We start from the raw sequence: 14,215 nt of genomic DNA, 5'->3' as shown, positions 1-14,215 counted from the left end.
CCAAATTCAGTAAATCTCCATTGCCACGTTTACATCTTCGTTAAGGAATCTTTATTTGAAGCTGTAAAGCAGAAGCTGCACTTGAAGTTGCAATATCTCAAACAACCATACGGTGGCGCGCCGTCTTAGTCCGAGGTTTTTTTTTCCCTAGCCGCATACCCTCTTCCTTCCTTTCTCATCATAGATATATAAACTCATATAAGTGGTTTTTTTTTAAAGTTTTGAATTTAAGCCGTGTGGACTTTAACTACCAGCATGCTTGGCTGAGGAACTTGTGGAGTTGAAGTCCACATATTTTAAATTGCCAATGTTGAAAAACATTTATTTAGACCAGGGGTCCCCAAACTTGGCAACTTTAAGACTTGTGGACTTCAACTCCCAGAATTCTCCAGCCAATTCTCTAGTTTTTCTAATTCTCTAGTTTTTCACTTCAAGTAACAACAAAGTTTGAGGGAGGAGAAATATTCACAATTTATCATTGTGCCACCATCACAATTTATTCTGCCATAGCTCCACAGCAGCGCAACCAGATTAATTATTTGCAGAAAAACACGCCACCTTCAAGAGGAAAGCCTCAATTGAATAGAATAACTTTATTTTCACTTAGGTCCCCGTTCACCCGCCCCTCCCCTCCACCCAGTTTTATGGAGTTTGGGATTTCTTGGTAGACAACTTTCTCTGAAGTATACCCGTTTTCCCAAACTTGCCTTGAAGTTTGCTCTCTCTAATTAACTGCTAGCTCTATCAATCCCCAGCCTGGCTCTTCCCACTTTCTTATCTCTTTGCACTGTGGCTGGGCTAGGACGGTTCGTGCGTAGGGGGGCGTGCCTTCGTCAGGCTCCGCCCCATTCATCCGCACGTGGGTAGCAGAGCCAGCCGGGCGGTGGTGCTGAATCCGCCATGGACGGGCGCGGGCGAGGCGGCTCAGCCGCGGTGGCGGAGGAGGAGGAGGAGGAAGATGAGGAGGAGGGCGGCGCGCTGGAGCTGCTGGCCAGGCGGCAGCGGAAGGAGAAGCGGGAGCTGCAGGGTGAGGGCGGCGGCGGCGGAGCAAACCCGGGCAGCGGGAGGAAAATTGCAGAAATGGTCTTTAAAGCTTGCAGGGGAAACCTGCATCCCGAAGCGAGCAGCTGTGCTATGTTGGCAAGACACGCTGACCCAGGATTTGCTCCACCCAGTTTTATCAGATTGTTAGCCTGCTATATTTTACAGGGCAGGGCAAGGTGGCAACTTCTAGAATGACCGTGGCTGGTTTCCCCCCAAAAACTGAATAGGTTGAAATCAGGTTAATATTTGGAATGAGAGACCACAAGGAAACATCGGGGTTAGATGGGAAACTGCTTCCAAGATGAAGGCAGGTAATATTGGCAAGGGGATGACATGAGAATGTCAAACCTGGCTCAACTTGAAGGAGATCTTATCTTGCTTGCTGCTCAACATATAGCAGTCCCTCTTCAATGTAGGAACAGGTAGATAGGTAGGTTGGTTGGGGAGAACAAACAGTACTGGCATCCTGTGGGCTTCCAGGTTTTTTTTGGGGGGGGGCACCTGGTTTGGAGTCTCTCCAGATCTGCTTGACCACATTAAATCATAGTATCGCTCTGGCTAAATTCATAATGTAACACGCTAAGCTATAAACTAACTATGGGTTGCTTGGTTGGTTGGATGCATAGTATGGAAAGCTCAGTTGTAATTGGCTTATTTGTGGCACGTTTGTCGTTTAAGCAGAGGGACAGAGTTCTGTGTACCAAGGCTAATGAGCTTTTGTGGGTTTCAGGCTCTGCATGAGATGCCTGTTCTTATGAGTGAGAGCGTGCAGGTATATACTGTATGTGAAGTCTCTGCATTGGGGTTTGAGATGCCTCAATGAGACGCTTTACATCATATCATCGCTTTTGACATAGTTTGACAGAGCACTTGCAAAAGCTGGAAGAAACGTCTGGATGCTTCGGCATGTAGACATCTTGTACGGCACCTCTACAGCCGCAGCCGCACCTTCCAACAATTGCAAGTGTGAATTGAACCAGCAAGTGACATGGCTGCTTCACTTTTATAACCAAAAAGCATGTTGCTTTGCAAAAAAGGTTCCTGGGAGAGTGTTTCTCCAGAGCATTTGTGAACATACAATGAGTGTACAGCATATGTGTTGTACATGTATAAACAGATTTCCACACAAGGTCCAGGCTCAAAAAGAAATGGCATAGAAGTTCTCAAGTGAGGCCGTGTAAAAAAAACAGCAGAAATGCATTGATTATAATACTAGCCTCATACTAATATTTAATACCGACAATGGATAAAGGTAACAGAAATAAATGTCTTGATAAAAATCTTAACATAAGAAAGGACAATATTAAAAACCCAGTAGACCCTTTCAGATTTTCTGGGTACAAATGGAAATAGCCCCTTTTGGCTCTAGGACTCCAAATCTAAATTGCAGTGTGAAATAAATTAAACTCTTATTTTAATGTAGAAAATATTTAAATCATGAAATATTTACTAATTGCTTTAAATGAATTTTGAGTGTTTTGAAAAATAGCATCCTAAACTGATCCTGTCAGAACTGCTATTACAGGCATTTTCTTGAGTTATTGCACCAATATGACAGGAATGGAATCATAGAAACTCATGTTGTTGCATCGTCACTTATTCTGCATTGTCCCATATAGGGGAGAGAAGGATGGCACTGCTGCTTTCCTGCTGTCACATGACATGAGAAGCTGTCCTAAGATGCAGGCCTTGCTACATTGCAGTATTTGGGGCAAAAGTGACACCTTTATTTTAGTTTTGATTAATCAGACCTTCCATATCTTTTGAATAGAATATGGTTTTAAAAATTCTTATTTTTATATGCATACCACTTTTTGCAGTAGCCACGAGTCAAGAATTTTGCAATATTCAAAAGCACATTATTTGTATTTTGTTCTGTAGATTAGGAGGCCTCTTTGCTCAATAAGTAAATAACCATTTCTGTATACACATATACCTCTCAAACTCAATTTTTAAAATAAGAAGGGGAATTACAAAAACTAGGAATTGTACAAATTGTTGAAAAAAATGTAATATTTTATTTAGAACAAGATGTTATTTCTAATAGCAGCCCCTTTGATTCTATAATTTTCTGTTGATTATGCACCATTAAGTCATGTCAAGTCTTAGCAACCACATAGATAGATTTCATTATCAATGAACTGACAGATACCAGCCTGGTCCTTCATGACTTCCAATGTTACTATAATTGAATCTATCTAACATGGTACTATTTTTTCTCTTTCTTTCCACTTTAATTTCAAGTTTAGCAAAAGCAACTATTGTAACCAGTTAGCATTTTGTCTTCATAGGACAGACTGAAAGAATTCAGATCAGGTCTTGCACGACCCACAACTACATGTACTTACAATATCTTGTGTCACATATTTATTTACAAAAAAGGAAACCATTTCCCATCAAAACACAGGGACCTCAAACTAATGAGCTAAATTGTATCCTGACTATAAAATGCAGAGCTACATAATACAGTCTAGTTTTAATCATGCATGTCAATTGCCTTTGATTTTTGAAAATTAAGAGTATTGGATCAGCATGAATTAAATTTCATTTTATGTTTTGAATTGTGTTAGTAGGAAGTAATATAGTAGTAAGACAAGATAATTTTTCATTCTTTTGAGAAGGATGTTTTCTGAAATTCAATTACTGCAGTTTTATTTGATTTAATATGCATGTGTAAGATAGGTTTTTTTTGTTAAACTCAAATCATGAATAATGACAAGAATAATTTAAGATGCTTTTCATTGATCTCACCTGTTTTTGCTTCTGTAGCCAAAATCCAGGGAATGAAAAACACTGTTCCAAAGAATGATAAAAAGAGAAGAAAACAGCTGTTGGATGATGTTGGCAAGCTGGAGTCTGAGTTGGAAGAGAAGCACAAAGAGGAATTAAAGAAGTTGAAAGAAACATTACCTGAACAGAATAAAGTATGCAGCTTTTGTTTTTGAGATACCTTCAGTTTGTTGTATTTCTAGTTACTAAAAATGTCTTGTGTTTTTAAAGTATTGCTAAGGACTTTTTCATTCTGAAAATTGTTGTGTTTTGAACTTGTTTGTGGGCAACTTGTTATAAGTAAAACAAATGAGCAATCACTGGGAAATACAGTTGGACACTTTGCAGTGATTTTGTATAAAATTTACACAAGTTTGGAGGAATAAGGTAATTTTTGTGGAAGAGTAGGCGTACAGTTCTAGAGCTCACAAGATGGAACCTTAAGGTTAGATGGAAGTAACTGTTCTTAGTAAAACATTCTTTCTCTAACTGAAAGAGAATGAGAAAATCAGCCATTGCAAGAAGGCAGAAAAAGATTTGGAAAAGGATGCACACGGACTCAGGAAGAAGGCCTAGCACAGCCAGTCAATTAGGGGACTGGAGGCTAAAACATATGAAGAACGGTTGCTACAACTGGGTATGTCTAGTCTGATGAAAAGAAGGACTAGGGGAGACATGATAGCAGTGTTCCAATATCTCAGGGGCTGCCACAAAGAAGAAGGAGTCACACTATCCTCCACAGCACCTGAGGGAAGTATAAGAAGCAGTGGGTGGAAACTAATCAAGGAGAGAAGCAAGTTAGAACTAAGGAGAAATTTCCTGACAGTTAGAACAATTAATCAGTAGAACAACTTGCCTCCAGAAGTTGTGAATGCTCCAACACTGGAAGTTTTAAAGAAGAGATTTGGATAACCATTTGTCTGAAATGGTGTAGGGTTTCCTGCGTAAGCAGGGGGTTGGACTAGAAGACCTCCAAGGTCCCTTCCAACTCTGTTACCCTATTCCTATTCCGCCACTACCTTACATAAGGCCAGGCTGTGCACTTTGTCAGCTTTAGAAGGAAGGAAACTGTGAAGGATATCTGGGGCAGCAGGGCCTGCTGAGTCCAGAGCAATGGGGCCTTTGTGCTGTGGCACTGGGATGGCTGACAGTGGCACGGGGTTTGAGGTGGCACTCAACAACAGTGGCAGTGCTGGTGAGACTGAGACTGAAGTATGAGAGCACTGGCAGCTGAAGAGTTGAAGGACATGGGTCTCTAGCACCACCACTGCCTAGAAGTGCTACTGTTCAGGGAGGGTAAAAGGGCATAGATGGGAGATAGGGAGTGGGGGATTGAAGAAGAGGCAGTCCCTTCCTTATTGAGTCTCAGAGCTGGTCGGGCTCAAGGCAAGAATGGTTTGGGTCAGGGTGGATCCTTTACTAACCCCTGGTGGGATTCAGTTAAGGATGGCAACAGGGGCTGCTGGGATTTCTGTTGCTAAATGATGCAGTCATGTGACATCATATTTTATGATTGCATCATTTAATAACAGAAGTTGCAATCCCAATTACTGTTGTAACCTGAGGACAACCTATATTTATTAGCCCTGGGATTATAGTTTTCTGATTTTAGTAGGAACTTAGTGCTGCATGTTGGGATCAGGTGCATCAGAAATGTAAAACTTGTCTATTTCATTTTTATCCCAAATATAATGGGATTTAAGAGAATTTCTGATAGTTAGGGTTCTCTGGTTGGCCACTTGCCAGAAGAAAAAAAGTCTCTCAAACTAACTGGGAGGTAGAATTAGCACAGAATCATGTAAAAGAGAATGATGGCTGTAGTAGAAATGGTGTAAAATATCAGGAGACAGTGAAGATTATGAAACTTTAAACATAACTTCTGTTAAAATTGAAGGGCTATAAAAATTCCTTGTGAAATATCTTAAATAATTTTTATTTATTATTTAGGAATATCTGGCAAGTCTAAATATTGCAAAACTGGAAATTGAGAGCAGAGAACAGACCCAGCCTGCTAGAATATCAAAAGCACAGAAGAGGCGGGTAAGATTATTTCAGTGTTAATTCATTAGATTGTGAGTAGGTTTTACAATGAAGTGCAAGGTGTAATCTTTAATGTGGTATCTATGGGATGATTCTAGAACCTGATTCCAGTCCCAAATCCCAAGGATTATTCTACAAGACACTGAATTAATGTAGAGAGAAACATATAATGGTTTCCCCAGATCTGTTGCATTGTTTCACAATTAAAGGGAAAAATAATATGCACAGAAATAATTAAGTGAAATTATGTGTTGTTTGGCCTGCATTTGTCCATCTGAAATTCAGATAGTCCTTGACTTACAGTCATTTGTTTAACAACCATTCAAAGTTGCAATGGACTGAGAAAAATGATGTCCAACCAGTCCTCCCACTTAATGACTATTGTAGCATCCCAATAATCACGGGAACAAAATCTGGGTGCTTGGCAGCTGCAGTGTTCTGGAGTCACGTGAATGCCATTTGCAATTGCAATAGCACTTAGACTTACATATCACTTTACAGTGCTTTACAGCCCTCTCTAAGCAGATTACAGAGTCAGCATATTGCCCCCAACAATCTGGGTCCCCATTGTACTGACCTTGGAAGGATGGAAGGCTCAGTCAACCTTGAGCCAGGTGAGAATCGAACTACCAAACTGCTGGCAACAGCAGATAGCAGAAGTAGCCTGCTGTACTGCATTCTAACCACCACAGCTTTGCAACTTTCAAAGCCAAGCAAAGTCAGTAGGGCAAGGCAGATTTGCTTAATGATCACACGATTCACTCAGCTCCAGTGATTCACTAAATAATTATGGCAAAAACTCCTAAAATGAGGTGCAACTCAATTAACTGCCACTTTGTTTAGCAATGGAAATTCTGGTCCTAATTGTGGTCAAAAGTTGAGGACTACTTGTAAAATAGATACTTTCCAATCTACGACTGCCATATTTGAGGGTTTAGAGGTATGTGAGCAAGGATGTACTCTTTCCTATTACTTCTTCCCATTGTGCTATTCCTCGTTTTATTCCAGATGATTTTCCATGCCTCCAGAGAGCAGTCTAGAGACTGTCGGACCGTGATGGTGAACCTATGGCACGCGTGCCAGAGGTGGCATGCAGACCCCTCTCTGTGGGCACGTGTGGCATTGCCACCTACCTTTCTGCTTTCCAGCATGCACATACGCACCGGGCAGGTGGTCTTCACGTGCGCTGGGGCACGAGAAACCCGAAGACCAGCTGGCCGGGTGTGCATGCCATTCCAGCACATACCAAGACCAGCCGGCCAGCGTGAATGCGTGCACTGGAAACCCAAAGGCAAGCTAGCTGGCACACACATCCACACCGGCCAGCTGGTCTTCTGGGTTTCTGACACTCCGGTGTACACATGTTCCAGTTTGGGCACTTGGTGCCGAAAAGGTTCGCCATCACTGCTGTAGGATGATGGAGAGATTCCTTCAATCCCAAAGGCATATTTCTGCTAAAGGTGATTCTGGATTCTATCAAATGTTTCCAATTTCTTTTTCATGAAGTAACAATAAGACAACTGCTTATAAGAGGACTGCCAAAATCCGTTAAGCTTAATATCTACAGCACTCTGCTTGTACTTTACTGGTGACAAACATACTAATTTGCCAAATAAATGCCACTGATTAATAACCAAAGAGAACATTGTTAGGAAACACATTTAACAACACATTATATCATTAGAATCCCTCCGGAAAGTGTAGTTTTAAATGCTGTGAAATATTATTCTGAGATGAATAGTAAAGGACAAAAAATCACAAAGGATAAATCTTCAGGCAAGCTGATTTTGCTCTTCAGTTCAGCAAGCTGGACTTGAAAGTACATGACTGTCTTTTATTTGAAAGTTTCTTCTGAAAAGCAGACTTTGTGCAACTGAAATGTCTTGATAAAAGGTCTGTACAGTATTGAACAAACAATATTATGACTTAGTATTTTGCTCATTTTATTCAACCCTTGTTAGCCAAACTGAATCTATATATTACTAAAACTCTTGTTGTCATGACCTTTAACTGGGGTAGTACATCATAGGGCAACAGTTTTTGAACCAAGGTACCTTAGATGAACTAACATTCAGAATGTGTCCAAAATCTGGAAGCCACGACTCCCGAGGGAATGAAATTTGGGAATGTTATGGCTGCTTTAGTGCTGCTGGGCTGCTCTTGCTGTAATCATGTAATCTTCATTTTCAGCATTCCGTAACAGTTTCCAAGCCAGTCTCGCAATCCCTCATTCTCTCCCCACCCAGCAGCAGTCACTTTCCTTCCTGCAAAGGAAGGAAAGGAGAAAAGGAAGGATGGTTGGTTTTCCTTGCTCCCTGCCATATCCCACAAGGAAACTCAATGTGGAAGCCATTACGGAATCAGAAGTTGCTCTTGCTTTTTTGGACTTCCCTTAGCTATTCTATTTCTCTGTTTAGGTAAGGAAATATCTCTAAAATGATGATCCAACAGGGTACAAGTTGTCTAATATAATATCATAAATACCCGAGAAGGTTAAACTCCATAGGCTGAATTAAAATATAGCATGGACTAATGTAAATCTGCAGTGTTTTGCTGTGTTTCATCGCAGGATAAAAAAGCAGCTCTGGAAAAGGAAAGAGAAGAAAGAATAGCAGAAGCTGAGATAGAAAATTTAACAGGTGCTAGGCACCTTGAAAGCCAGAAACTTGCAAACACTTTAGCCTTAAGGCAATTGGAAATTAAGCAAATCCCATCTGATGGTCATTGCCTATATAGAGCTATTGAAGATCAGCTCAAAGAGCAACAAAATCTGTGGACAGTTTCAACACTCAGAAGTCAGACTGCAGAGTATATGAGAAGTCACGTGGATGACTTCCTTCCATTTCTGACAAACCCAAATACAGGAGATTTGTACAGCCAAGGTAAGTAAAGGTCTCCTAATTAAAAAATAAATAAAAGCTAAAAACATGTCATTACAGAGAACACTAGTTTCAATATGCTTCAGATACTTAGCTGTGTTGTATAATCTGCACAACAGCGTTTTTCAAAGTTGGCAACTTTAAGATGTGTAGACATCAACTGCCAGAATTCCCCATCCTATATACAACTACCTATTATAAATACACAGCCCACTTTTCTGTCTTAATATGTTTATTGATGTTCTCTCTCTCTGCCACATTCATACAAATATGTATGTATATGTACATCCAACATCTTTAGGGTAGAGGTAAACAAATCAATCTGTGTAAAACCCATTATTTACAGTCTTAAGTAAAAACAAATCTCAGCATGTATTATCTTTGTTCATAACTAAAAAAGATGGCAAAAATGATATCTATAGTACTTTTTCTGAACCATATTTATGGTAGGGATACATCTCAGAACATGAAAACTTACTAATTAGGCACAATAAAAATTTACTATTAAACTTTATCAAATTAAACCTTTCATTTTTTCCCCCTGTTTCATACCTTTGTCATCATTATCTGTTTTGTCTTTTTGAGAGTGGTAGTGTATGTAAATCTTTGATTTTACTTTTGCTTTGTGTTTTATTTCACAAGTGTTTATATTCTACAAGCTTACTTTTGCCATTCTATTTTTTTAAATTTTTTTAGATTTTTCCTTTCCCCCCAATTTTTATGTTTTTTAAAATGTGATGCTTTTTTTCCTGCAGAGGAATTTGAAAAATACTGTTCCGATATAGCAAACACTGCTTCATGGGGTGGTCAGTTAGAAGTAAGTATGACATGCTATACTTTCTTATTAAATATTTATGATATTATAGGAGAGATATGAATTACAGAAAGCATTAGTGAGCTGAGTTTCTTTTCCAGAAGAGGAAGACCTACAGTTTTTAGGATTTTCCAAGGTCTTTAAAAGAACTAGGCAAAATTCTTAGGCATTGAGGATTGTGTTGAAAATAAAAAACATTTTTTATATTGTTTCACAGAGAAATTTTGGAAACATACAGTATATCACAGAAGTGAGTACACCCCTCACATTTTGAAAATATTTTAAGTACATTTTTTCATGCAACAACACCGAAGAAATGACACTTGGCTACAATGTAAAGTAGTGAGTATACAGCTTATATAACAATGTAAATGTGCTGTCCCCTCAAAATAACGCAACACACAGCCATTAATGTCTAACTTTCTGGCAACAAAAGTGAGTACACCCCTAAGTGATAATGTCCAAATGGGGCCCAAATAGCCCCATTTTCCTTCCCTGGTGTCATGTGACTCATTAGTGTTACAAGGTCTCAGGAATGAAGGGGGGGCAGGTGTGTTAAATTTGGTGTTATCGCTGTCACTCTCATATTGGTTACTGGAAGTTCAACATGGCACCTCATGGAAATGAACTCGCTGAGGATCTGAAAAAACAAATTGATGCTTTACATAAAGATGACCTAGGCTATACGAAGATTGCCAAGATCCTGAAACTGAGCTGCAGCACGGTGGCCAAGGCGCTACAACAGTTTAACAAGACAGGTTCCACTTAGAACAGACCTCGCCATAGTCAACCAAAGTTGAGTGCCCATGTTTAGTGTCATATCCAGAGGTTGGCTTTGGGAAATAGATGTATGAGTGCTGCCAGCATTGCGGCATAGATGGGAGATAGGGAGTGGGGGATTGAAGAAGAGGCAGTCCCTTACCTTATTGAGTCTCAGAGCTGGTTGGGCTCAAGGCAAGAATGGTTTGGGTCAGGGTGGATCCTTTACTAACCCCTGGTGGGATTCAGTTAAGGATGGCAACAGGGGCTGCTGGGATTTCTGTTGCTAAGTGATGCAGTCATGTGACATCATATTTTATGATTGCATCATTTAATAACAGACGTTGCAATCCCAATTACTGTTGTAACCTGAGGACAACCTCGCCATAGTCAACCAAAGTTGAGTGCCCATGTTTAGTGTCATATCCAGAGGTTGGCTTTGGGAAATAGATGTATGAGTGCTGCCAGCATTGCTGCAGAGGTTGAAAGGGAGGGGGGACAGCCTGTCAGTGCTCAGACCATACCCTGCATGCTGCATCAAATTGGTCTGCAGGGCTGTCGTCCCAGAAGGAAGCCTCTTCTAAAGATGATGCATAAGAAAGCCCGCAAACTGTTTGTTGCAGACAAGCAGCAAGACTTCTGTGATATACTGTATGTTTAGATGCTTACTTTTCTCATGTTTGCTGAGGCTCTTACTTGGCCTATAGAAATAATACAGGTAGTCTTTACAAAGATGTAAAGACTACCTGTATTAGTAGAATTATGCATCGTGTAAGCTTTTGTAGAAACATATTTTTTAGAGATACAGAAGTGAAGAAGATAAGGTTAAAATGTAAATTAAAATGTAATTTTGCTTTACAGCTAAGAGCTTTATCACATATCTTGCAAACACCAATTGAAGTAATTCAGATGGATTCCCCTCCTATTATTGTTGGTGAAGAATACAGTAGGAAACCACTAATACTTGTGTGAGTAAATATGTTAAATGTTGAACTTCAAAACAATTTTTGTTTGGTTGCTTTATACTTGCAATGCAATTAAGAAATGAACTACAAATTATAAAACCACAGAGCTCTAATGTGGCACCTTTTTCATAGTTTAGAAACACGTTCAGAAGTTTAATATTAGCCTACAAACTTGTAGGATGCGATCACCACCTTCATTACATTTTTGATAATATTATAAAGTAACAGAAATCAGTAGGTTGCTACCTGCTTTCTTAAAAAAAATAAAAAACCACCCCAAGAATAAAAGTGTCTACTTTCTTATAGAAAATGAGCTCAGTTTAAGAAAAGAGAATATTGATTTAAGCAATGTCTTTCTGTTTTGTAGTAATAACTTTCAGTGGCGAAAGCTGAATTTTCTCATTCTATTTATGAACTTACTCTTTAGGTGAAGTTTTTTTTATTTAAGATACTTGTTTCACCGCCCATATCTTAGGATACAACTTTGGGCAGCCATGCAATCTTTTAATTAAATAATGTGGTAACTTATATCAAGTGTTCATGTGTTGTTTTAGTTTGGTGGAAGTTCTTGTATTTTTCATGTATGTTTTTCTTGTAGGTACATGAGACATGCATATGGATTAGGAGAACATTATAATTCTGTAAAAACTCTTTTGGAGAACACAGCAGAAAATGAAAGCTAATACACAGATCATCAGACGACCAGAATGATGGCTACAATTTTACTAAGTGTCTCTATATAGGTCTTAAAATGAATTTTCAATTCTTTAATAAGGCATACAGGGTTATACAAACACACACATATATGGTATGTGTGTGTGTATATATGAGATCTGTTATCAGCACTACTCAGTTTAAATCATGTTTTTTTTTAAAAAAAATCTGATGTGTTTCTAATGTATCTCATAATAAATTGTGGGTTATATTTCCTTCGTTTGCTTTATTCTTTTATTTTAATAGAAAAGCCAGTGTACACAATACATATATGCACAGACATACAATATTGCATTGTGGTTAAGTTGTTATGGACACCAATCATAAAATAATTATAAAAGCCACTGACATATGGATCATCAGAGATTGCTGAGGTCTTATAATAATTTTCAAGGTGATTTGTTCTGAGTATTGAATCCATTTACTGAAACACTCATATTGTTTTTATTTTGGATTGTGGCAGAAGAGTACCTGATTCTGAAATGCAAAAACCTCCCTCTCAGATTATTAAAGTATAGGAAGTAGTCTTACCATATTGATTCCTCTAGCTCAGTTTACAGTAATAGTAATCAGTATAAAGAGATACTTTGCCAACCAACCTTGGAATTGCCAGGAACCTTTTGCAGGCAAAGCACATGTTTTCCAATAAATTAGAATGTTTCCTTTTCAAAGGAGAACTTTAATTTTCAAGGCTTCAAGATCTTTCTTAGTTAACAGGATAAACCTTTCCTTATGGAACATGTAAGTAGAATATCTGCAGAAGACTCATTGTGCTAGTATCTATTTAGATAGGTATTAAAAAGCTCTGGTATAATGAATACTGTCCAGTTTAAAATAAAATAGTGCCTCCACCTAGGTATTTTACTTATCACATTATTTTGAAACAGGAAGAGTGGATTATAATATTGTTCTAAGATACATATCTCCACATAGATCACACAATGACAATATATTTCAAGAAATGAAACAGTTTCCCTTGTAAAGCATCATTTATAAATATACTATGATCCTGCAGGCCATTTTATACTTTAGGTAATAATGATAGTATATAAAACTTCAATTAAATTATTTTCATCCCTTTCATTGAGATGTGCTGCTTTATATATCATTTAAAACATTCTTATAATTAAAATGGTTCATAATAAGTCTGACTTCCTTAATGAATACTTTTTTTGATCACTCATATATTGTATCTAATACATGCATTTAATACCCAAGGAATAGATAGATTTTTATTTGTGCTCTACTGGGAGTTTATACACTGCTGATTAAAAAAGTTCAAGTGGTCTTCAGAACTGATCAATATTTAGAAACAGGAATTTTTTTGCTACGAGTATTATTTGTTAAATGTTGTATGTCCTTTCCTCTTGACCTCTGAATTGTCCATTTGGGAATGGCCCCCTTCAATCTATTTTGTCAGGGTACAATATACGGTGGTCACTGTGTAAATGCATTTAATGCTGCAGTGAAGTATTTTGCAAAGGCCCAAAGTTCATTAATTAACTTTAGTATTATAAAGTACAAATCACTAGAGGCAAGGGAGGATTAGATTTTTATTCCACCTTTATATTTGGTTAAATCAAGATGGGGAACATAACCTAATACCTCTGCACTTCCTATTTTCCCACAACAGCCACCCGATGAGGTGGGTCAAACTGAAGGAGTGTGACTGGGCCAAAGTCACCCTTCCAGTTTTCATGCCTGGGTGGCCTAAAATTTACAGTTTCCAAGCCAGCATTTTAAACACGACACTAAATTGATATGCTGAAATGACGCTGATATTTATAAAGCAATGTCTCCTTTAAGAACAGTTCTTCATTCAAAGAAATGAGTGGTATAATGAAATTTGGAGTATGACAACAAATGATAAATTAACAGAAATTAAATTTTAAAAAGGGATGATCAAAGCAAATAATTATAATGAAATATGAGGGGATTTTATAAAATCAATGTTGGTGGAAAGCAAAGGGAATAAATCTACTGAGGAATATAAGTTGTTTTGGAGGGGATAAGGACACAATTGAATATATTTTAAATCTTTTTGTTATAGATGAAGAAATGTAAGGTGGGGGGAGGTCTAGTTGGGTGCACTGTAATTTTTTCCCTTTCCCTTTTTTCCTTTTTTTAGTTACTATGTTTGTATTGTTTGTATTTTTTAAAAAATAAATAAAACAAAAGAACAACTCTTCCTAGATCTAACCAGCAAAACTCCACTTGACTTTCTAAATTAG

The 14,215-nt window shown here is 38.2% G+C and overlaps 1 protein-coding gene across 5 annotated transcripts; it reads left to right on the top strand.

Moving 5' to 3' along the window:
* The first annotated feature begins 869 nt into the window (after window positions 1-869).
* Window positions 870-12,195, top strand: OTUD6B (OTU deubiquitinase 6B). 5 transcript variants are annotated; one of them, XM_087706872.1, is made up of 7 exons: window positions 870-1,027; window positions 3,814-3,968; window positions 5,761-5,853; window positions 8,423-8,735; window positions 9,488-9,549; window positions 11,167-11,273; window positions 11,869-12,195. In XM_087706872.1, the coding sequence occupies exons 1-7, from the start codon at window positions 901-903 to the stop codon at window positions 11,951-11,953; spliced, it is 942 nt and encodes a 313-aa protein (XP_087562998.1). In that variant the 5' UTR covers window positions 870-900; the 3' UTR covers window positions 11,954-12,195. The 5 variants fall into 5 exon arrangements, with proteins under 5 accessions (XP_087562998.1, XP_087563001.1, XP_013917596.2 ...); XM_087706875.1 differs by lacking the exon at window positions 870-1,027 and adding an exon at window positions 1,076-1,282; XM_014062121.2 differs by lacking the exon at window positions 870-1,027 and adding an exon at window positions 1,331-1,355.
* Window positions 12,196-14,215: the final 2,020 nt, after the last annotated feature.

The sequence above is a fragment of the Thamnophis sirtalis genome, unplaced genomic scaffold (assembly GCF_051295495.1).
Source record: "Thamnophis sirtalis isolate CommonGarterSnake01/CBP01778 unplaced genomic scaffold, rThaSir2_p1.2 scaffold_2, whole genome shotgun sequence".
NCBI classification, from domain to species: Eukaryota; Metazoa; Chordata; class Lepidosauria; order Squamata; family Natricidae; genus Thamnophis; species Thamnophis sirtalis.
This window is presented reverse-complemented; position numbering and strand designations above follow the sequence as displayed.